Below are 22,186 nucleotides of genomic sequence, written 5' to 3'. Positions count from 1 at the left end.
CAATAGTCGATAGAATTTGAGGCATAATGTTGATTTCCACAAAACAATTTGACTCATGAATGTTATGAAATACACTGTTTCTAAAGTATAGCCACAAGATAAACTCACGGGTTAACATTATTTTAGTGTAATAAAATCACTTTTGTCATGATGATGCAATTCCGGTAAACCCTGTTATGTAATAAGCGCCTTACCACTGGTAAATCCCTGAGATTTATCACATTAAAATCATGTTAACATAATGTTTACATCTTGTGGCTATATTTTTGAAATACTGTGTATTTAATTGCTTATGGACTGGTCAACTTCACTTCTATTTTCAGTGCCTTACTACGGTGGCTCATGGGTGCACAACAAAACTAAATTAGCAAAGTAAATAAAAGCTGAAAACACAAAGGAAATAAACCACAGCAGAATACAATTTAGCCACCACACAACATAAAAGCCACAACACCAGAAATAAGTCAAAACACACCAAAAAGCCACAACACAACAGTAAAGCCACAATACAATGAAAATAAACCACAAAACTAGTCACAACACAACAGAAAATCCACAACACAATGGAAAGAATCTGAAACACAACAACAACAACAACAACAAAAAGTCACAACACAAAAAAATAAGCCACAACACAATGGAAAGAAGCCGAAACACAACAACAACAAAAAGCCACATTACAACAAAAAAAAGCCACAACACAATGGAAAGAAGCCAAAATTAAAGCCACAACAAAACAAAAATAAGCCACAACACACAATACAAATAAGCCAAAATATGACAAAAAAGCTACAACACAACAGAAATGAACCACAGCAGAACTAAATTTAACCACAGCACAACATAAAGCCACAACACAACAAAATTAAGTCACAACACAAAGAAAAATAGACAACAGAAAAGTCACAGCACAAAGGAAATAAACCACAACAAAAATAGCCACAACACATCAGAAAACCTACAACACAATGGAAAGAAGCTGAAACACAACAACAACAACAAAAAGCCACAAAAAAAACTAAAATAAGCTAAAAACTAAAAACTAAAACTAACAGAAAGGCCACAAAATTAAGCAACAGCACAACAGAATTATGATTGAATAAAATCTTGCATGCATTGAATCAGAACTGCCACACAAATTAAAAAGCAGTGTTTCTTTTTTTTCTCCTGTTAATTTAGTTGTGTTTTGGCCTCTCTTTGTTTGTGTTGTGACTTCTCTGTTGTGCTGTGGTTTAATTCCGTTTTGTTTTTAACTTTTGTTTGCTTAGCTAATTTTGTTTTGTATTCTACACCCCTGGGACACAGTCATTTATTTTGTGATAAAGAACATAATGCCAAAAATGCTGTCATTTGAGCCTTAATGGTATTGAACCAGGAACATTCCTTTAATTGAAAAATTGTGAAGCACTATTTCAGCGCATTTAATGGTTAGTGAATTAGGTGAAATATTGTGTACAAAAGTGGCACAACTGTTTAGTGAATTTGCCTCACAGTGTACACACTCATATCACTCACAGACACAGACACACCTCTGCAGGCGGGCTCAGTCTCATTCCATTGAGGGTTGCTGGGATCCATGCATTCGATAATGACGGAGCCCTGCTCTAAGGTGTAGCCAGGGTCACAGGTGAACTCCACAACCGTGCCCACAGTGTAGGTGCTGTCAGTGGTGGTGAAGTTGCCATACTTGACAAACGGCTCGTAGCAATGTCCTGCCGCAAAAGCTGAAAGGACAAATGGACAAAACCATAAATCACCTGCTCGAGATGTACATCACTGTCCAAACACTATCACTAATCATCTGATTTCATAAAGCACACAGACAACCAGTCCACTCTGTTTAGCCAATGAGCATTTCAAATAATAATTTATCTGAAATTCAGATAACACAGAATCCAAATTTAAAGGCGTTTCAAGGTGGCATTCTAAAGCTATTTGTTTTCTGAATGTGAGACACTCCATGCAGTGCTTTACATTTCCACACATCATAATCCTCTTGGATGCAAACCCAAGGTTTTGTGTTGCCCTTGGAAGGAGATTGTTGGTTAAATCAACCTTAGCCAGACTTGCAAGGCCACTTACAGGCATAAAGGAAGAGAGGTGGCCCGACAATGTGAATAAATGTGAATGAAAAAACCTTTGGAGGGAAACAACAAACTGACACGGCTGGCTGCACCATTATTGGTTGTTGTGCTTTTCTGAGAATGTAGAATAGAGATTAGAGGGGAGAGGAGGGGACCTACGATGAGGCTGTGGGTAAACACTGACTTTGATATCCCACCAGGTCCGGCCTCATTCAAGCATGTGCTAGATTAGGCTACCCAAATTCAGCTGTTTAATAAACACCGGCGATTCTGCCAATTACAGCAAACCATTTCCACATCACCCCTTTCCCCAGACACATGCATTATTCAGCTCTAGCCTCACCCAGCTAGTGCCTCAAAAACAAGTTGAATTGAGCCATTTTAATCACCTGTTGATTCATTCTCCCATATAACCACAGCATTTATAAATATTGAAGATAAATTTTTGACATTAAAGTAAGATTGATATAGAAATATGATTTCCAAAACGCTTGTAATTTAATGTGGAGTGTGAATTTTAGGTTATTGTTATGTGTGAAGCCTTACTGATTGGTATACATTACAAATGTACTGTATTTCAAAGTTCTAGTTTTTAACAGAATTTGTACATTTATTGAAGAAAATGTGAGTTGTGCTTGCATGTGCAAAAGACACTGCTGCAATGCTAGGGTGTTGTGGGTGGTTGCGTGGACATAGCTGGGTATTTTTATATTTTTCAGGCACTTTCATGCCCGAGGATTTCATACAAACTTTTTAAGGTCTCATTAAAACAAAAACATTCACCAGGCCTTCATGATTTATTTTTTATAATTTTTCAAATGCCATTAATGTATAGATTTGACTGTTTTAGTCTTGCCCTAGACAAATCAATTCAATATTAAACTATACAAAACCATTTTATATATATATATATATATATATATATATATATATATATATATACAAAATTATTATGTTTAAAAATATATCATCTAAACAAAGAGTGAAATTAACACATATACACATTAACATATATTTATTGTGTAAAAATAATTTTTATAATTTGTTTTAAAAATGATGCCTGTCCCACAATTGTGCCATCATTTGCACTACATCAAATAATGTTGCACATGATAATTTTATTTTCAAGTTAATGTACTTGTAGGCAAATGTGTCAGTAAAGTACATGCATGAGACGAAATAATGTGACAGACAAGTGATTTGCAAAGAAGAAAAAAATTAATCAGTTTAAATATCAAGCTTCAATTTTGCCAAATTATGCAAAAAGTTTGAAAACATTTTTTACTTGTGTGTATTTGTGATACATAAAATGTTAGCTATAAAAATTATCATAAAGGATAGAGTTGACCCTCTTAATTAAAAAATGTAAAAAAAAAAATATTCTGTTTGTGATGGCAAAAAAAAAAAAAAGAAAAGACAAAAGAGAACCGCACTTCAATCAGAAATACAGTTAAAATGTGAGGGCTCTGTCTGGTGTGAAATTCAGCAAGGAGTGTGAGAAGACAAGCTGTGTTGTTACAGGTTGTTGTGAAGGCACATTCGTTTATTGTAGATAGTGTAATCGGGTTGTGCCATGGCAAATGAGATTAGATTGATCTTGCTGGATAATGACTACGGGGCCCAGAGGTGTGTATGTCTTCCCTGTGAACAAATACAACTGCACACATTCGACTTACCTGTCAAGAGAATTGAAATAAAATTTCTGTACAAAAGAACTGCTCTGTGTTTTCAGTTAAAACTCATTATAATGACCTTGTCGGGATCCATTTGCCCGGTTCATTCGATTTCCATTTCATTTAATCAGAATAAATTTCATTTCAGGTTGGAATCTGAGGAGTGTTTAATATTGCACAGGGGAGAAAGGATCTTTGGTGTGAACCGAAGCAACAAGTGCAATGTGCCGGAAGGTACATTCTTTGTCTGCATCTGAACCCTGAGGCTCTGTAAAGGACAAACAATGTTTGAACTCAGTAACCCCCACCATGTATGTCCTGGCTCAGAGAGAGTGCTGTGCAGGATGAAAGAGAGATGGTGGCTTGCAAATTCTGTGATATTTGTGTCATGTGAAAGTTTATTGTAAAAAGATACAATGAAAGTAAATGAAGGGATAGTTCGTCCAAAAATGAAAATTCTCTCATCATTAACTCCCCCTCATGACATCCCAAATGTGTATGCCTTTCTTTCTTCTGCAGAAAAAAACATTAAGACTTTTTAAGAATTCAGGTCAAGACTTTAGGTCCAAACAATGCAGCCAAATCTTTGAAAACAGTGTGTTCTGCAGAAGACACAAAGTCATACGCATCCAGGATGGCATGAGGGTTATTAAATGATGGGAGAATAGTTTTTTTGGGTGAAATATTCCTTTAAGATCATTAACACTATCCTTTTGTGTCTCAATAAAGAGATAAAGTCAAACATGTTTGGAACAATATGAGGGTGGTAAATGAATTAGAATGGACAGAATTTTTATTTTTTAGTGTACTATCCCTTTAAGATCCATCTCAGCTGAACTGATCACAAGTTGTCAGCGGTAAATACATGCTGTAAGTGTAACACATTGACAAAGAATGATGTATGTGGTCACAAAATTAGAGACCCACCCCTCGAAATCCAATCACGAGTGGTCACAGGAGATGTACCAGAGATGGATGTTAATACCTCTCCTTTGATTAGGAGAGAGCAGATTGCTGTAAGAAGACTATCAAGTGATTATAAATTGGCTACTCCCTGCTGTAACAATTAACCAATCAGCCTCCAGCACAGAATCACTGCAGACAGTGCTGGTTCACTTGCTGCAGGCTAACCTATGCAGATGTGAACATGACAGCAAGGACCTGTACAGTGAACCAAAGCTGAACTCTATATATCTGCACCTGTGTTGTTGGTCTGTACCTTCATATCTGATGGCTACCCCAGTGTTTGTGCCGAAGCTATCTGTTGTAAACTCCACGAAGATATGTCTGGAGGAACTGACGATTCCTTCGTTTGGCAGGTATTCCACCTCATATGAGTCATATAGAATTGGTGAGTCGATGTGGTTACCATTTTTGATCAGAAACCTATAAACACAAACAGAAAATAAGGATTTAGTGTTGCTATGCTATTCCACTGACAAGGTGAAGATTTCAAAAGTATGTTTGGCAGTAGATTACGTTCATTCTTAAGATTTCTAGTACTGTCTTTTGGCAGTTTGCATAATAATTGCCTTATAGAATTTTGAACAGCTGAGCAGCAAGTGACCTCATTAAAATTCCATTTGTTAGAAAAGCCTGCAGAAAAAGTGGATACCGCTAATAAAAATAACTTAATCCCACTCCTGAGGCCCCGGATTGGGCTCTAATTGCTCTCTCACACTCATACAAGGGGATTTGATTATTCTAAATTATTTTAAATGGGAGCAAGTGTCTGATCTCAGAAACTTTCATCCACTTTTGCTTGTGTGCTCACAGCTGTTCCTGTCATACTTAGCTCTCACCATAGCAGATAATGCCATGAAGAGCAGCGCCACATTTGGAGTGTGCCTATACTGTGAAGAGACACTCTGAGCTTCTCCAAATGTCTCTCTTTGAACATCTGATGACTAATTAATGTTTAAATGTAAAGTGGCTGACACAATATAGTAGCAGAGCATTGAGTGAGTTGCACAGACCTGTCATCATCTTCTGCGAGGGCCACCTTCTCAAAATGTACATGGAGCCATTGACCCTCTCGGGCCTCCAGCACCCAGTAGCAGGTCAGATTGTTGCTGTAGTTGCCAGGGAAACCAGGGGACACAATGCGACCAAGAGTTGCATTCTTTACCATTCCACCACAGGCCACTGTGCCAAGTACAAATGGAAGGAGACATATGACATTGAGAAGAAAAAAGAGAGAGTTAGAAGTCAAGTTAGCCCTCAGAGTGAACTTTGAACAGTTGATAACAAAACTCTTTCACATTGCAGGGCCTTCGAGACTGTGTGACAGGTTTTGTGACAAGAGACTTTTGTCATAGAACCAATAATATAACAATAATAAAAAAGGAGACCTAATAAGTGAAGGTGAAATGCTTTTCCAGTGGGATTTCAGACACCGTTATGAAGTATGAAAAAAAGAAAAACCCCTTAGTTCAGTGGTTCTGAACTGGTTTTGCTCAAACCCAGATTTTATATTGGACAAATTGGCGACCCAACATAGTATCACATTTGTTTTTGTTATTACTGTATATTGTATGCCTGATATCAACAGTAACACAGATCATAGGTGTGTTCCAATCACACATGATTATCCCTGAGTCCCATTCACTTCTAAGGCTTTATCTTCTACTGTGAGAGCTTAAGAGAGCTCAAAGTTGTGGGGTCTTTCATATTAAATTCTATTGGAAACGACCCTACAGCTTGGCTTCCATGATTGTTCTACCTTCTAAGTGCCCTAAAAAGGCATAATTTATGGCATTTGGAACACAGTGCATGTGAAGCATACACATCCGAAGTTTACTTAATACAGGCGCTCCATTACAATTGCAGAATTATGCTTCATGCTTGTGGTTAGAATTGTAATTTTTTAATTTATTTTAAAAATGAATGTGGCAGGGCGGAGGGCGGGGTCGGGTCGTGATCCTACACACCCGGTCCCGTATTAGGCTAATTATGCCTCCGTGAGGTTTAAAGGCTGACTGCAGAGGGCCGTGCGTGAGAGAGAGATCGTTAGCGGACATGTCCGTCATGTGTGTTTTTGTTGTCTTTTAAGTTTACCATTAAACAATTATTTATATTATCAAGCCGGTTCTCGCCTCCTCCTTCCCGGGTTTCGGCACCAATGTAAAACAGTTAAAGTATGGGCAAGGAGGAGGCGAGAACCGGCTTGTCAACAATGCAAGGTGAATGGTGACCAGAACTCACGAGATCAAAGATTTACATAAAGGAGGCATAAAAGTAACCTATATCACTCCAGTGATTTAATCCATGTCTTCTGAAGCAATATGATAGGTGCAGGTGAGAAATAGATTGAATAGATATAAATAGAGAATAGTGGTTTAAGTCCTTTTTTTTCTATCACTCTCCACATTTGACCAACCCCAACTAGTAGGTGGTTGAATGTGAAAGTGAAAATTTAGAAAAAAGGATTTAAATATTGATCTGTTTCTCACCCACACCTATCATATCACTTCAGAAGATATGGATTTAACCACTGGAGTTGTATGGATTACTGCCTTTTTGGGCCTTCAAATTTCTGGTCACCATTCACTTGCATTGTGAGGATCAAGAGAGTGGAGTACTTCTTCTGAAAATCATTCTTTGTGTTTATACTCATACACATCTGGGATGGTATTTGTGTGAGTAAATGTTCATTTTTGGTGAACTATCCCTTTCAGGACCCAGAGTTTTACAATGGACATAAAGTGGCGACACAACACCATACCAAATATAGTTTATTGTACAAATTTAAACAAACATTTCCTTGAAATGTATTAATGGGTGGTTCCTACAATTCAGTTCTGAGAACTGTTATCAAACTGTGGTTGGCAGGCACCAACCAACCACCAACCATACTTGTTGCAAATGAACCTGTATATGAACATTGTCTGGGTCATATTTTCATTTGATCATGGTTTACGGGGATGAAAGCATGTCAAACAACCTGTCCATGTTGATATCTGCAGATTTTAACATGACCTTTAACATAAAAAAAGGTATCTAATGTGTATTCTCCTCCCTTTTAAAAGTTGATTAGCTCATTTATTTTGCCATCCTATCTATACAAGGTTATATGGTTTGCTGCATTTTATAATTTGCAGTTACCACTGTTATTCTCTTCTGTCCCAGACTCAATCAAAACAGGCCTCTGATACAACAGACCCACCAGTTGAGAACCACTGCTTTAGATCACGACACAGAATAGTTAAACAGAGATGGACAGCAATTGAAAATTGTCCTGTGAAAGGAGAGGCAGATAGTTTCTGAGCTCTGAAGGTTAGTCAGGTTGACAGAGTGTAATTAAAGTGGACCCAAAGCTCTGCTCTCAGGCAGCTTGCCCATGCTGATCAGTAATCAGACTCGGACAGTCTGGCCCAGCCCTATGTCAGCATGGCAGGGACACACTTCTTAAATGGCACGATTATTCTATTTCACTCTGAATCAATGCTGAGAGTAAGAAACCCCAGGCTCTGTAGGCCACGTCTGGCAGCCGCAGGCTAACTAAACCTCCTCACGATTCACACTATAGCTGTGCCTCCAAACCACTAAATCATCAAAACAGCCCTCCTTCAGGGAGCTCAGCCTTACTTGGAATCGGAGATGCTTCCCTGTTTATCATGCAAGAGGAAGAGTTCCTCAGCTCTGGGATTCGTCTCTCAGAAAAGGAAGAGGCGCACAAAATCCTTATTTATGCACAGGAGGTAGGCCTGTCAATTAGGCTGTCACATTGGGCTGCCTTGAGGCGGTATGGTCGTTAATATTCACTGTCTTCTACACAAACACTTCAGTTAGCCATTCCAGGCTAAATCAATGATCAAGCCCCAATTATCTTAAAAGGTGTGGGAGCAACCGCACCAGGAGTCTCTCCACATCTAGATAAATCACGCCTGTGTGGAAAAAATATTTACACAGGCATTCGATTTGTTTTTGTGTGGAAAGCATCAGGTGCTTAGCAGGGTTTGTCTGAATGACATGACTTGTGGGGTGTATGTTTTTGGTGAGAAGCAGAAAAAAGGGAGGATAATTGCTACTGAGCGAGTCCAGGGTGACTTCCCAATGATGCAAATCAGCAAGTGTGTGTGAGAAGGTTGTTTATGATTGGCAGGCAGATTTGCAAAACCAAACACCTTGCTTCTATATGCAAATTAAATAAGGTTCATTTAAAAGTTTAAGCTACTATTTCATACACTCAGAGGAGGACTGAAGATTTTCATGTATTCTAAATATAACAGTGCCAATTACTAGTGCCACTGGCCTGCTTCATAATTGAATTTCTCAAGGGCAGAGTTCAAACACTGCAGATTTGGTAACTAACTGTCATTTAGCTGATGCTTTTGTTACAGTGCACTCAATATAGGGACAATCCCCCTGGAGCAACTAAGATTAAGAGTATAGCTCAAGACCAAAAGGGACATGGCGTGAAATCTTAGTTACTCTCTAATTCAAGATTTACTGTCACCTGGAGTCTACCTGCATCCATTATCATTATCAGCTCAGATCCATAACTGTCAGGTTAAAAATAGAAAGGGGAATTCACAAATAATGAATTGTGCAAGCTGATAGTTTATATATTTTTTTATTATCATGCATTGTGTCATTAGCAATTGATTCATTAGTGTTATTCAAATCTGGTAATGACTCCAAAGCAGCCAAACAATGTGTGGTGAATGCAATTAGCGGAATTTTAAGCCATAAAAAAAAAATACGCAAACATTTTTAATAATATTCCAAGCAATGTTAATTACATCAGACAAATGGCGTTCACTTTTTTGAACAAAACACAATCTATAATAAAACAATATTTTCTATAGAAAGGAGGCATGTTTGCACTTAAAAAAGGTCAATGACAATGACAAATCAATAGTTCACCCAAAAATTAAAATTCAGTTTATTCTGTTAAATTCCTTTTATTTAAAAAAATCACTGTACAACATCGTACAGCATCTTTTTTGCACTACAAAAATTACAGTGTTATAATAACGAGAATCATCATTAATGACAATGGATATAGTCAAAGTAAAACATCCAGATGTGTTGTGGCAATTACAATTTGGGGCTAAGATGTGCTTAAGTGTCCTGAATGCAAAAAATCTTAATGGCCCTAAATGTAGACTTAAATTTTCTTTATGCAAAATAAAATTGGCAGAGGATATTTGCACCCTTGTGCAAATAATGGTATATGCTATTTACACCCCAGCGCAAATAGTGGCAGATATTTTCAGCACCCCAACTCGAGCAAATAATGGTAGATACTAATTGCACCCTGGTGTGGAGGTGAGGGCGTGGTCAAGTGCCCATCTGGGGAGAGAGAAAGTGGTGAGAGTCAGGGGAAATAAAGAAAGTAGACACTTGGATATTTTCTTATTCAGGAATAAAAACGTATCACTGTAATACAAAAAAATAGTGCTATTCAAATATTTTGAATAGTGGCCGCAAATATTATTTATAATTTTTTTCTTATATGCAAAACAATGCACAATACTCCAAAATCACATCTGATACAAAGCCACATGTCTGATGAAGGTCTGACACAATTGTTACATCAATATGACCAAAACTCTTTGTTCCATAATTATTTATGTAAGTGTATGTAGCAATGTTACTAGCTTCATGGGAAAGGAGGAGGCTGAACCGTCAAAATAATAGTTTAATGAAAACTTCTCTCTCTCCCAAATTGCCGCATTCCGCTGCAATTATCCCTCTCCTCAGCTGATTAGCCTGACTGGGGGCCGGGCGTGTGTAGTCACGGCCCGCCCCGCCCTCCTCTTCCTCAAACTCCTCCCTCCTTTGCCTTAGGCCAGGGACTGTACTAGGGGAACCCCTGCCCATAGAAATGCAAGGTCGTTCCAAGTGCTTAAAATGCAGCAACAGATCAGCATGATGGCTGCGCGATGTGTCCTGTGGCACCATGCCCATCTCGGGATTCGAGTCCGTAGCCAGTGCTGAAGCGGTCTCATATGCATCAACCCGAGTGGTGTGGCCACCGCCGAGGATGCCATATGCCCCAGGAGCCTCTGAAAGATGTTCAGTGGAACCATGGTCTTCTGTCTGAATGCCTTCAAACAGGTCAGCACCTACTGGGTGCGCTCGTTCGTGAAACGCGCCGTCATCGAGACATCAACTCTAGACCGAGAAAATAGATGCTCTGAACCGGGAGGAGCTTGCCATTTTCCTAGTTGACCCGAAGCCCTAGTCGGCTGAGGTGCGAGAGCAACAGGTCCCTGTGCACGCACAACGAGTCTCGAGAGTGAGCTATGATTAGCCAGTCGTCGAGTTAGATGAGAATCCAAATGCCCACTTCCCTTAGAGTGGCCTCTGTGACCTTCAAGGGTGGGCAAGGGTGGCCTCTGCGACTTTCGTGAAGATGCGAGAAGACAAGGACAGGCCGAAAGGGAGGACTTTGTACTGGTATGCCTGGGCCTCGAATGCAAACCGCAGTAAGGGTCTGTGTCTAGGTAGAATCAAGAAGTGGAAGTACGCGTCAGTCAGGTCTACCGCCGTGAACCAATCTTGATGTCGAATGCTCGCTAGAATGCGCTTTTGCGTCAGCATCTTGAACGGGAGACTGTGTAAAGCCTGGTTCATTATCCGTAGGTCTAAGATTGGCCGCAACCCACAGCCTTTTTTTCAGTACAATGAAGTAGTCCCTCCGTCCCTCATTTTGGCCGGAGGGACGGACTCTATCGCACGCTACCGCAGAAGGGTGGCGATTTCCGCACGCAAGGTCGCAGTGTTCTCGCCCTTCACCGTGGTGAAGTGGACGGCACTGAACCTGGGTGGGAGCTTAGTGAACTGAATCATGTAGTCGAGTCGGACGGTCCGGGTCAGCCACCGCAACGGGTTGGAGATCGTGAGCCACGTGTCCACGCTCCGGGCGAGGGGGACCAAGGGAACAATCTTGCCGGATGTACCGGCCACATTTACAGGGCTTGAGCCCTGTGGCGGTGCTGAGTCGAGAGACATCGAAGCACTTACCTGACACCTGATACTCACCAGCGGATCGGTCGAGGAGGGGGAAGGAGGTGCTTCGTCCCCGTGGTCCGTCGAAACTGTCCGGGGTTGAGCATGTTTGTGCCACAGCTTGGTGCATGGGGGCGGGGGAACTGCCGCCAAGGACCTGCCAAAGAGAAATGGTGGATGGTGGTCGGGGTGACGGCCATACACATTGGTTATGTGACCCAGGCAATGAGCAATCTGCTCTTTTGTTGAATGTAAGGGAACCACATCTATTGGAGCGTGCCGCAAAACATAATGGGAAAAAAAGATTCTCCTCCCGGCCCTCCACCGGGGGATAGAGTGGTCTGTGTACTAGCTCCAGGACAGCAGGTCTTCTCGTCCCTGGGTCGCCCGTCTCAGTGGCGCTTGGAATTCTTCTTCTTAGCAGGCCGTCGTGAGACAGGTGGCGTCTGCTTCCTGCGGGGAGCTCGATGCCGGGGTGGGGCCACAAGGGTGGGCCGAGGTGGAGACGGTGCAGCCGCTTCAGGGAGACGCCCTTGGCGACATACAGACAGGGTGCAGGCTTTTGAGCAGGATGTGTGAAATGGCCTCAGTCTGCTGGTTCACCGTCGAGAACTGCTGGGCGAAGTCTCCGACGGTGACGCTGAATAGGCCAGCCTGGGAGATGGGGGCGTTCGGGAAGCTTATGTGGATATGTGGAGGTGAGTGCATGGTCATGTTGGGGAAGATAAAAGATGGCCAGTCCACCAAAAGGGAGAGAGCACAGCTGAGAAGCTGTTTGTGTGTTAGCCACTGCCTTGTTTCAACATTTGAGTGTTTAAATTGAAGCTTCACTGTTGCGCTTTAAACAAACTTGTTTATTTTCTGTTAATAAAAAGTGACATTCCTGAGTTGGAATCACCATGTCCCGCTTCCTCATTTTAATCCAATTACGAATCTGAAACTGCAAAAAAACATAGTTACTACAATATTAGTAATACAATGATGCAATCTACACACAAGCAATGCAGAGCCTCGGGAACGAGTGCGATCGACACTTCTCTGCACTCCTCGACATTCACTGTGACCAAATCACTGCAATGAAATCAATATTTATATTTATTTTTATCTATTATTTTAAGTAGTATTAAAGGAAATATTAAGTGTGGAAACAGGAAATCTGATAGGAAAAACAGTGGGGAAAAAAACAAGGATTCGAACCGCGGTCGCTAGGACACTATGCCACTACAGCGACATCTATTGTTTAGTTTGTCATATTTTTATGTGGTTCCACTAGACTATTGGGGTGCAAATAGCTGCACTGTGTGGCAGATGCTATTTACACTGGGGCGCAAATAGACACTCAGAATTGAATTTCTCTTTTTTTTTTTGACATTTTCTTGACAGGTTTAGTTGTTTCTCACCAAAATCATTAGAAACACCAAAATAGTATTTATTGCATTACTACTTTTGTTCTGCAGAAGAAAGAAGTTCATACAGGTTTGGAATGACATGAGGGTGAGTAAATAAAGAATTTGTATTTTTGGATGAATTATTTATTTTAAATACTCATGCCACAGCACTATTTTCTCCATTTAGCGCTGTCTTAAACTGGATCGCAGAGGGTTAGTGAATTAAATGTATAAGTGGCATAACTATTTTGTTAAAATGCCCCACAATACCAACAGAATGTTTGAATGTAGTCTCACCAAGACACCGGGGCACCTTTCCACTCCAGTAGGGTGTGGTAGCATTGCGGCACGTCAGGGTGGAGGGACCCTGGAGCTTATAACCATTGAAGCAGTAGAAATAGGCCTCTCCCCCAGCATGAAGGCTCGTCACGGACACGTCCCCGTATGCTGGTCTATCAGGGAAGTTACAGCTCAACACAAAGGCTGTAATGGATGAGAGAGAGAGAGAGAGAGAGAGAGAGAGGCAAACAGTCTTTCAATTAAAACTGCAGATCTGCATAACAGACTTGTTTAAATAAATGTCTGAAGCTGTTCTAAGACTATCATTAGCTAATATCTGTACTGAGAATATGGTCTACGGGGAGTCTATGAATATTGCATTATGGCGACTCTCACTTATTTTAAGAAGACTTATTATCTAAACAAAATCTATCTGTCTTTCTCTCAGTTTAATATGGTCTCTGTGGGTCTGTTCCCAATGCATGTCCTCTCTCAATGCCTTCCAGCCCCGCATACCGAAGTCAACTTTTTTTTTTTGTGTGAAGAGGACATCTCCAAGATGACAAATAAGCCCAAACTCTAAACACTGTTCATGTCCATTTGTCCAGACAGACTGGGCCTGCTGGGATGTATAGAGACAATCATTAGCTGCCTAAAATGACAGACTCACATTTAACCTAATGCTTGCAATAGAGCAAACCCCCTCTACATGCTTTACAAAATCTTACTGATAAGACTAGTGCACAAAACAGAGCCATGCAAAGTAGTTAAACAACATCATCACTTTTATCTGGACATTCCTGGACCAGACTGCAGTCACTAGGTCTCACCCTCAGATTGCATGCCAATAGACCATTTATTGATTGACTGATGAATGCTCAGGCTTTTTTTATCAGTCTACCTGAGAACAAAAAAAACTTGGCCCTAAGCACTAAGTACAAACAAAACAATCTGGGGTGTTGATTTACATGTCTGTCAGACAGTCTTTTCCTGTGGGCAGTTCTTGGCCAGAACAAACTGCAATTAAGACCACATGACTACAAGAGACTACAGAATCTAACTGCAAAGCAAGCATTTATCATAGAGCTTTCACCTCATAACTAGACAGGCAAAAAAAAATCTCTAAAGTGCTTCTGGTCTTCTGGATAGAGTTCTGAAGTGAGTCATTATTAACCATTGTCTTGTTCGGCTCTCTGCACTAAACCAGGCTGTCAATACTTTCTCAAGCAATGGCCACAAAAGCCATTTCAGTGTTTATCGCTGCTGGCTTGTGAGTCTTTTTCCTTTCACACGTTCAAAATGCTTGAAGATCATTTTATCCAAACATTGCGATGTAATAATTTATTTTCAAGCTACAACTGTATGTAGGACTTTTTCTATTCTACCCTTTCTACATATGAAACTCAACAAGCAGCAACCTTGTGAATACTGAAAACATAAAAGGCATAGATATTTTCTTTGAAATGAAATGGGTCAGAATTCAAGGCCAGAGAGAATTTCAATTGCCAGTTAAGTACAAAAAGGTGTCTGCATATGAAGGAGGTTTGATAAGCAAGGGACCCTCATTTCATTCATCACAAAAGCTCAGCACATGTTCCCCGGGAGGTCCCGATAGGTGGTAAATCCAGGTCGCGCCGCAAGTGCCCATTTAACTAAAAACTGTTCTTTCTTCCTCCTCCACATCTTCCTCCGAGAATGTTTTTGCAATTTATGACAGAAATTTCAGGGCTCATTTGTCCCTATCTCGATACGGTTGTGGCAGCCTTCTTGTTAGCTGCTGAAATTCAGAGCAGTGTGTGTGTGTGGGTGTTGATTTTGTCACCAAATGACAAAACAAAGCCTGAGGCCAGAAAATATGCACAGGGCGATAAATTATAACCTCTGACCTGGCTCAGATTTATGTAATATCTGCTCTCTACCTCTCTTGCTGACTGCCAACAGGCAGAGTACATATCTATTAAAATAGAAATACAGCCAGCACATGATGTCCATAGATTTTACACTGTCATTTCCACCACTAAGGCTCGTTTCACACAGCACATAAGCAGCATAACTGCAACATCAGGCTTGTGTTATGCTGTCATACTGATAGATTCTGAAGAGACAAGGTTCCCACCCTTTTTGACCAAGGCATTTCCATTACATTTTCATGATTTTTCCAGATGTTTGTGATTACTACCTATGGAATTTTAAAAATCATTTTGATAAAGACTTATTTGCCAATAAATCATTTAGAACTAATTGCGAACCGTTTGGCCAGTTAATTGAAAATAACTGATTTAGAGTACAAAGAATATCTAGGTTACTGTTGTAACCTCCATTCCCTGATGGAGGGAACGAGACGTTGTGTCAAATGACGCGACACTAGGGGACTTTCTTGAAGGCCTCGGTTACCTCTGAACTTGAGAAAAGGCCAATGACAATTTGGCAAACAGAATTGGCATGTCCCTCCCCCAGACATACGGGTATAAAGGGAGGGAATCATGTCTCTATTAATTCAAGTTTAGCACTGAGGAGCCGAGAATAAGGTTTGGCCATTGAAGTGGCTCGGTTCAGCGTCATGGCCAGGGGGACACAATGTCTCGTCCCCTCCGGGGGACGGAGGATACAAAAGTAACCTAGACAATCCCCATCTGTTGCTCACTTCGATGTTGTGTCAAGTGAAGCGACACTAGGGGTCTATTCAGTTATGCCATGCACTGAACCGTGTATGTGCGCTGCTGATGCAGGCTGCGTCAGACTGCACATACCCTTCCCCAACAGCCCATAAAATCGTCATAAATTTTTAGGTTCGTGGCATCCCGAAGGGGGGAACAAAGCGATGTGCCAAGCATGGGAGCAGGCCATGCCAGCCGCAACCTTTTTCTCTCTATGTTTCTTTCATAGAGTTAAAGCAGCTGGGGCCATCTTAATGCTATTACATGCATCGTTGAAGATGTTCTTTTCCAACTCCTATTCTTTCAGGGGCAAAAGACCCTGCAGAGACCACCACCTGCCCAGACTGGGTGGAGGTAAAAAGAGGTAAAGAGTGGCGAAATACGTCACATGGGTTTTCAGGCCACACGTGGAAATGGCGCAGTGGTAGATCCTACCTGCTGAGAGAGAGGAGTTGCTAAAAACACGGCGACCGTGTATTTTAAATACCTTTAAAATATCGTAAAGGTATTGGGTGTTGCCCATTACTCTGCAGATGTCTGCTAGGGAGGTGCCATTGGCCAGTGCCATTGAGGATGCCACAATTCTCGTCGAGTGTGCTCGAACCCGCACAGCCTGGGTGTGATAGGCCAAAACAACCCAGTGGGAAAGCCTCTGTTTGGAGATACCATTCCCTTTCCGCTGTCCACCAAAGCAAACGAAGAGCTGCTCAGAACATCTAAAGCTCTGCGTGCGGTCCACATAGGTACGCAAAGCACACACCGAACACAGCAACGAAGAGGCTGGGTCTGTCTCCTCCCGGTGCAGCACTTGCAGGTTCACTACCTGGTCCCTGAAGTGGGTCGTAGGAACCTTAGGCACATAGCTTGTTTGCGGTCTTAGGACGACATGGGTGTCTACTGGACCGAACTCCAGGCAAGAGTTGCTGCTTGTAGGTCCCCAACCCTCTTGATGGAAGCAAGCACAATCAGGAGGGCCATCTTCAAGGAGAGGGCTTTGAGCTCTACTGAATCTAGCGGCATGAAGGGGGGGTCTCTGAAGGCCTGAAAGGACCACAAAGAGATCACATGAGGGGAACAGGCATGGCCTGGGAGTCGATATGGTGGCTACATAAACCTTCAAGGTGAAGGGGGATAGTCTCCCCTCCAGCCTCTCTTGCAGAAACGAGAGCACTGACCCAACTGCGTATCTCTGCGGGTCTTCAGATTGGGATGAACACCAATTTGTGAACAAGCCCCACTTCAGGGCGTAAAGTTGCCTGGTACAGTGAGCTATTTGGCTTGGTTGATCACGTCTACGAAATCAGGTGGTAGGCCACTTAACATCTGGGCCAGTAGGGGGCCACCAGAGTGACTTGTTCCTCATCCTCCCTGACCTTCCACATAACCTGTGCAAGTAGGCTCACTGGGGTAAATGCGTACTTGCGCAGCCTCCGGGGCCAACTTGTGTGCCAGCGCGTCTGTCCCGAGGGGAGCCTCTGCTAGGGAGTACCAGATCAGCAAGTGGGAGGTCTCTTGGGAAGCGAACGGGTCTATCTTTGCTTTGCCAAACCGCTCCCAAATCAGCTGGACCACCTGGGGGTGGAGCCTCCACTCTCCGTGTTACTTGTCGCGACAGCACGTCCGCTGCCATGTTGAGGCTGCCCGGGATGTGAGTGGCGCGCAATGACAAGAGTCCCTGCTGGCGCCAAAGGAGGAGATGGCGGGCGAGTTGTGACATATAACGAGAGTGCACGCTGCCGTGGAGATTTATGTACGCTATCGTAGCGGTGCTGTCTGCTGATGAGCCATGCCCATCTCGGAACACGAGTCTGAAGCCAGTGCTGAAGCAGTCACATATGCATCAATCCCAGTGCCACGACCGGCGTGGAGGATGCCATATGTCCCAGGAGCCTCTGGAATTGTTTTAGAGGAACCGCTGTGCCTGGCTTGAATAAAGTGAGACATTTCAGCACCGACTGTGCACGCTCGTTGGTGAGGCGCGCTATCATTGAGTCAAGAAAGAGATGCTCTGAATCAGGGCGAGCTTGCTCTTTTCCTAGTTGACCTGAAGCCCTGACGTGGCAGTACGCACCCTTCAGGTCTACCGCTGTGAACCAATCTTGATGCTGGACATAAGTGAGAATGTTTCTTTGCATGAGCATTTTGAACGGGAGTTTGTGCAAGGCCCGGTTGAAAATTCGTAAGTCGAAGATCGGGCGCAAGCTGCCGCCTTTCTTGGGTACGATGAAGTAAGGGCTGTAGAAACCCTTCTTCATCTCAGGTGGAGGGACAGGCTCTATCACGTAGGGTGTTGGCATCTTCGTTGTGCACAAAGGTAAAGCAGACGCCGGCGAAATGGGGCAGGGGCCTGGCGAACTGAATCGCATAGCCGAGTCGGATGGTCCTGGCCAGCCAGCGCGATGGGTTGGGAAGTGAGTGCCACGTGTCCAAGCTCTGTGCAAGGGGCACTAAGGGGACGATCGTTTTTGATGTACCTGGTGAGGCTTCGCAGTGGGCGGAGCAGGAAGTGTGGCAATGGGAGGCAAAATCATGTCCCGAGGCTTTGGTGCTGACAGAAGACTCAAAGCACTTAGCATGCTCCGCATACCCGGCAGGGGGCAGGTTAGTGACTGAGGAGGAGGTCCCGTGTAGGCGCCCTCTAGACTAGTCAGAAGCGGCTGGCCGGGGGGCAACAGTAGTGGGTCCGGAGGTGAGAGGTCCACGTCCGGGGTGCCGGGACTGCTGAACTATGGCACCGGGTTGCTGTGAGAACGGCATTTGCAGGCCAGATGACCAAGGAAACAAGGAAATAGCTCTTTTATTGAGAATGTGGGTACCGTAGCCCGAAGGGGGTGTGGCAAAGAAAATAACTTTAAATGAGGATTCTTCGCAGAGAAGGAGAAAACCGCTGACATGTGCCATAAGCTCTACAGAGGTGAGTGGAACAGTAAGTGATCTCAGCTCGCTGATCGCAGAACCGCTCCGCTCCAAAGAAGAAATCTGAATGAACAGAGGCATGATTCCCTCCCTTTATACCCGTATGTCCGGGAGGGACATGCAAATTCTGTCTTCTCAAGTAGAGGTAACCGAGGCCTTCAAGAAAGTCCCCTAGTGTTGCTTCACTCGACACAACTTCGAAGTGAGTGACAAACAGAGAACAATATCTAGGCAATAAAATATTATAGAGCTGAGCAAAACTAGAAAATATATTGTATATTTACAGGGGATCCCAGCTCTAGTTTAAAAGGTAGGTTTATTTTTGAAAGTCAGTTTCTGCATATTCTGCATATACACAGTCTTGGCTACCAATGAGGTATTAAACACTTTCACCATTATGGCCCTGAAAAAAAAATTAATTGAACACACTGTACTGACTTCCTCCAAGGGACGACACTTGACACAGTGGCTCAGAGGTGAGGTTCTTTATTCTCTTTTTAATTACAACGTGCACACAGCACTTTTAAACAGTCAGTTTTGACCACACACAACCACAGTAAATTGGTATGCCACTCTCTCTCCCATGGAGGCCCTCTGGCTGCCTTTTATGCCGCTCTCCCTGTGCTCCCTGAAATTAGAGACAGGTGTTAGACATAATCTAGCTCAGGTGTAAGCGCCCTTACCGCTTTCCTCTCCCGGACGGGCGCTTGACCACGCCCCCGCTGCCACATACCCCCACCGCCCGACACAGGCTGGGGCACCATCCGGCCTGTCTACCACTCCCCCCCCCATTTCTGGAGAGGAAGTCAGCGACAGCCATCTGCACCCCTGGTCTGTGGACCACCTTGAATTTAAAGGGCTGGAGGGCCAGATACCAACGGGTGATCCGGGCGTTAGTATCTTTCATGCGATGGAGCCACTGCAGTGGGGCGTGATCCGAGCAGAGGGTGAAGGCCCGCCCCAGCAGGTAGTAACGGAGGGTGAGGACCGCCCACTTGATGGCCAAACACTCCTTTTCCACGGTGCTGTAATTAGTCTCCCTTAAGGAGAGCTTACGGCTAATGTACAGCACCGGGCACTCCTCCCCCTCCACCACCTGCGAGAGTACGGCCCCCAGCCCTCTGTCTGAAGCGTCCGTCTGCAAAATAAAAGGGAGAGAGAAGTCAGGTGCATGAAGAAGCGGCCCCCCACAAAGTGCGGCTTTAATCTGCATAAGCGCCTGTTGGCACTGCTCCGACCATTGGACCGGATCTGGAGCCCCCTTTTAGTGAGGTCAGTCAGCGGGCTGGTGACGTCCGAATAATTAGGCACAAATCTCCTATAATAGCCAGCCAGCCCCAGGAACTGCCTCACCCCCTTTTTGGTCTTGGGTCTAGGGCAAGTCGCAATCGCCGCGGTTTTGTCAATTTGGGGACGCACCTGGCCATGACCCAAGTGGAACCCCAGATACCGTACCTCCACACGCCCAACCGCGCACTTCTTAGGGTTTGCCATGAGCCTCGCCCGCCGCAGTGATCTCAGGACGGCCCTCAGATGTTGCATGTGCCGCTGCCAATCATTGCTGTAAATGATATCATCCAAATAGGCAGCGGCGTATGCGGCGTGCAGTCTGAGGATCCGATCCATGAGTCGCTGAAACGTGGCTGGTGCTCCAAACAAACCGAAAGGAAGCGTCACAAATTGGTGTAATCCAAACGGCGTAGTGAAGGCTGTTTTCTCACGGGACATTGGTGTCAAGGGGATCTGCCAATAACCCTTTGTTAAATCCAAGGTCGAATAAAATCGAGCAGTACCTAACCGATCAAGCAGTTCATCAACACAGGGCATTGGGTATGCGTCAAATTTAGACACCGCGTTAACTTTTCTGTAATCCACACAGAATCGAACAGACCCATCACTCTTGGGAACAAGAACAACCGGGCTGGACCAATCACTGTGGGATTCCTCTATTACGCCCATATCAAGCATCGCATCTAATTCCTCCCGAACTATTTTCTTTTTATGTTCGGGTAAGCGATAGGGCCGGCAACGCACCACCGCGCCCGGCTCGGTCTCGATGTGGTGCTGTATGATGTCTGTACGGCCCGGTAGAGGGGAAAACACATCCGCAAATTCCTTTTGTAATTCGGAAACCTCTGTGAGTTGCCACGGTGAGAGTTGGTCTCCACAAGTAACCGGAGTGTTAAGATTGTAGTTTTTGTTTACCTCCAGTCCGAGCTCCGCCCTCTCCGGAACTACCATGGCTAATGTCACAGAGGCCGCCTCCTCCCTCCATAATTTCAGGAGGTTGATAAATTTGACATGCGCCCCCTCTATCGGTACGTTTAACTTCATAATCGAGATCCCCTACTCGTCGTGTGACCTCAAAGGGTCCTTGCCACTTGGCGAGTAATTTAGAGCTTCGATGTTGGGAGTAATCACGAGTACCTTATCTCCGGTGCAAATTCCGTAGCCGAGCACCCCTGTCATACAGCCGGCGTTGGCGTTCTTGAGCTTGGAGCAAATTCTCCTGTGTTAGTCAGCCCCAGTGTGTGGAGTTTTGCTCTAAGATCGAGAACGAACTGAATTACATTTTTGCTATTAGAAGGTCCCTCCTCCCACGCTCGTGGATGACATCCAGGACACCGCGGGGCGTCGCCCGTACAGCAGCTCAAACGGGGAGAACCCTGTGGAGGCTTGTGGGACCTCTCGTACTGCAAACAACAGGGGTCTAGCCACTTATCCCAATTTCTAGCGTCATCGTGTATGCGAACTTACGAATCATGTTCTTGAGCGTTTTATTAAATCGTTCCACTAGGCCATCAGTCTGCGGATGGTAAACGCTAGTGCGAATCGATTTAATGCCCAAGGGCTCGTAAAGTTCACAAAGTGTTCGTGACATAAAAGTCGTGCCTTGATCGGTGAGGATTTCTTTCGGAATCCCCACCCGGGAGATTATCTTGAAGAGTGCCCCTGCAACATTACGTGCGGAGATGTTGCTCAGAGGCACTACTTCCGGATATCGCGTCGCGTAATCCACTAGGATTAACACGAAGCGATGTCCGCGTGCTGACCATTCTAATGGCCCGACAAGGTCCATCCCAATTCTTTCGAAGGGGACCTCGATTAATGGTAGAGGGCGCAATGGCGCTTTTGGGGTGGCTGGTGGGTTTACCAACTGACATTCACGGCACGCCGCACACCACCTGCGGACGTCACCGCCAATGCCCGGCCAATAGAAACGGGCTATT

The 22,186-nt window shown here is 43.9% G+C and overlaps 1 protein-coding gene across 1 annotated transcript in view; it reads right to left on the bottom strand.

The window, feature by feature from the left end:
- Positions 1 to 22,186, bottom strand: part of LOC127632213 (seizure protein 6 homolog) — a 346,945-nt gene that overhangs the window by 44,609 nt on the left and 280,150 nt on the right. The window contains exons 5-8 of the mRNA XM_052110822.1: positions 13,402 to 13,587; positions 5,734 to 5,902; positions 4,977 to 5,143; positions 1,530 to 1,724 (exon numbers count right to left, since the gene is read on the bottom strand). Of these exons, the coding sequence (XP_051966782.1) occupies positions 1,530 to 1,724; positions 4,977 to 5,143; positions 5,734 to 5,902; positions 13,402 to 13,587 (717 nt within the window). The remainder of the gene's footprint in view (positions 1 to 1,529; positions 1,725 to 4,976; positions 5,144 to 5,733; positions 5,903 to 13,401; positions 13,588 to 22,186) is intronic.

The sequence above is a fragment of the Xyrauchen texanus genome, chromosome 38 (genome assembly GCF_025860055.1).
Source record: "Xyrauchen texanus isolate HMW12.3.18 chromosome 38, RBS_HiC_50CHRs, whole genome shotgun sequence".
NCBI lineage: Eukaryota > Metazoa > Chordata > Actinopteri > Cypriniformes > Catostomidae > Xyrauchen > Xyrauchen texanus.
This window is presented reverse-complemented; position numbering and strand designations above follow the sequence as displayed.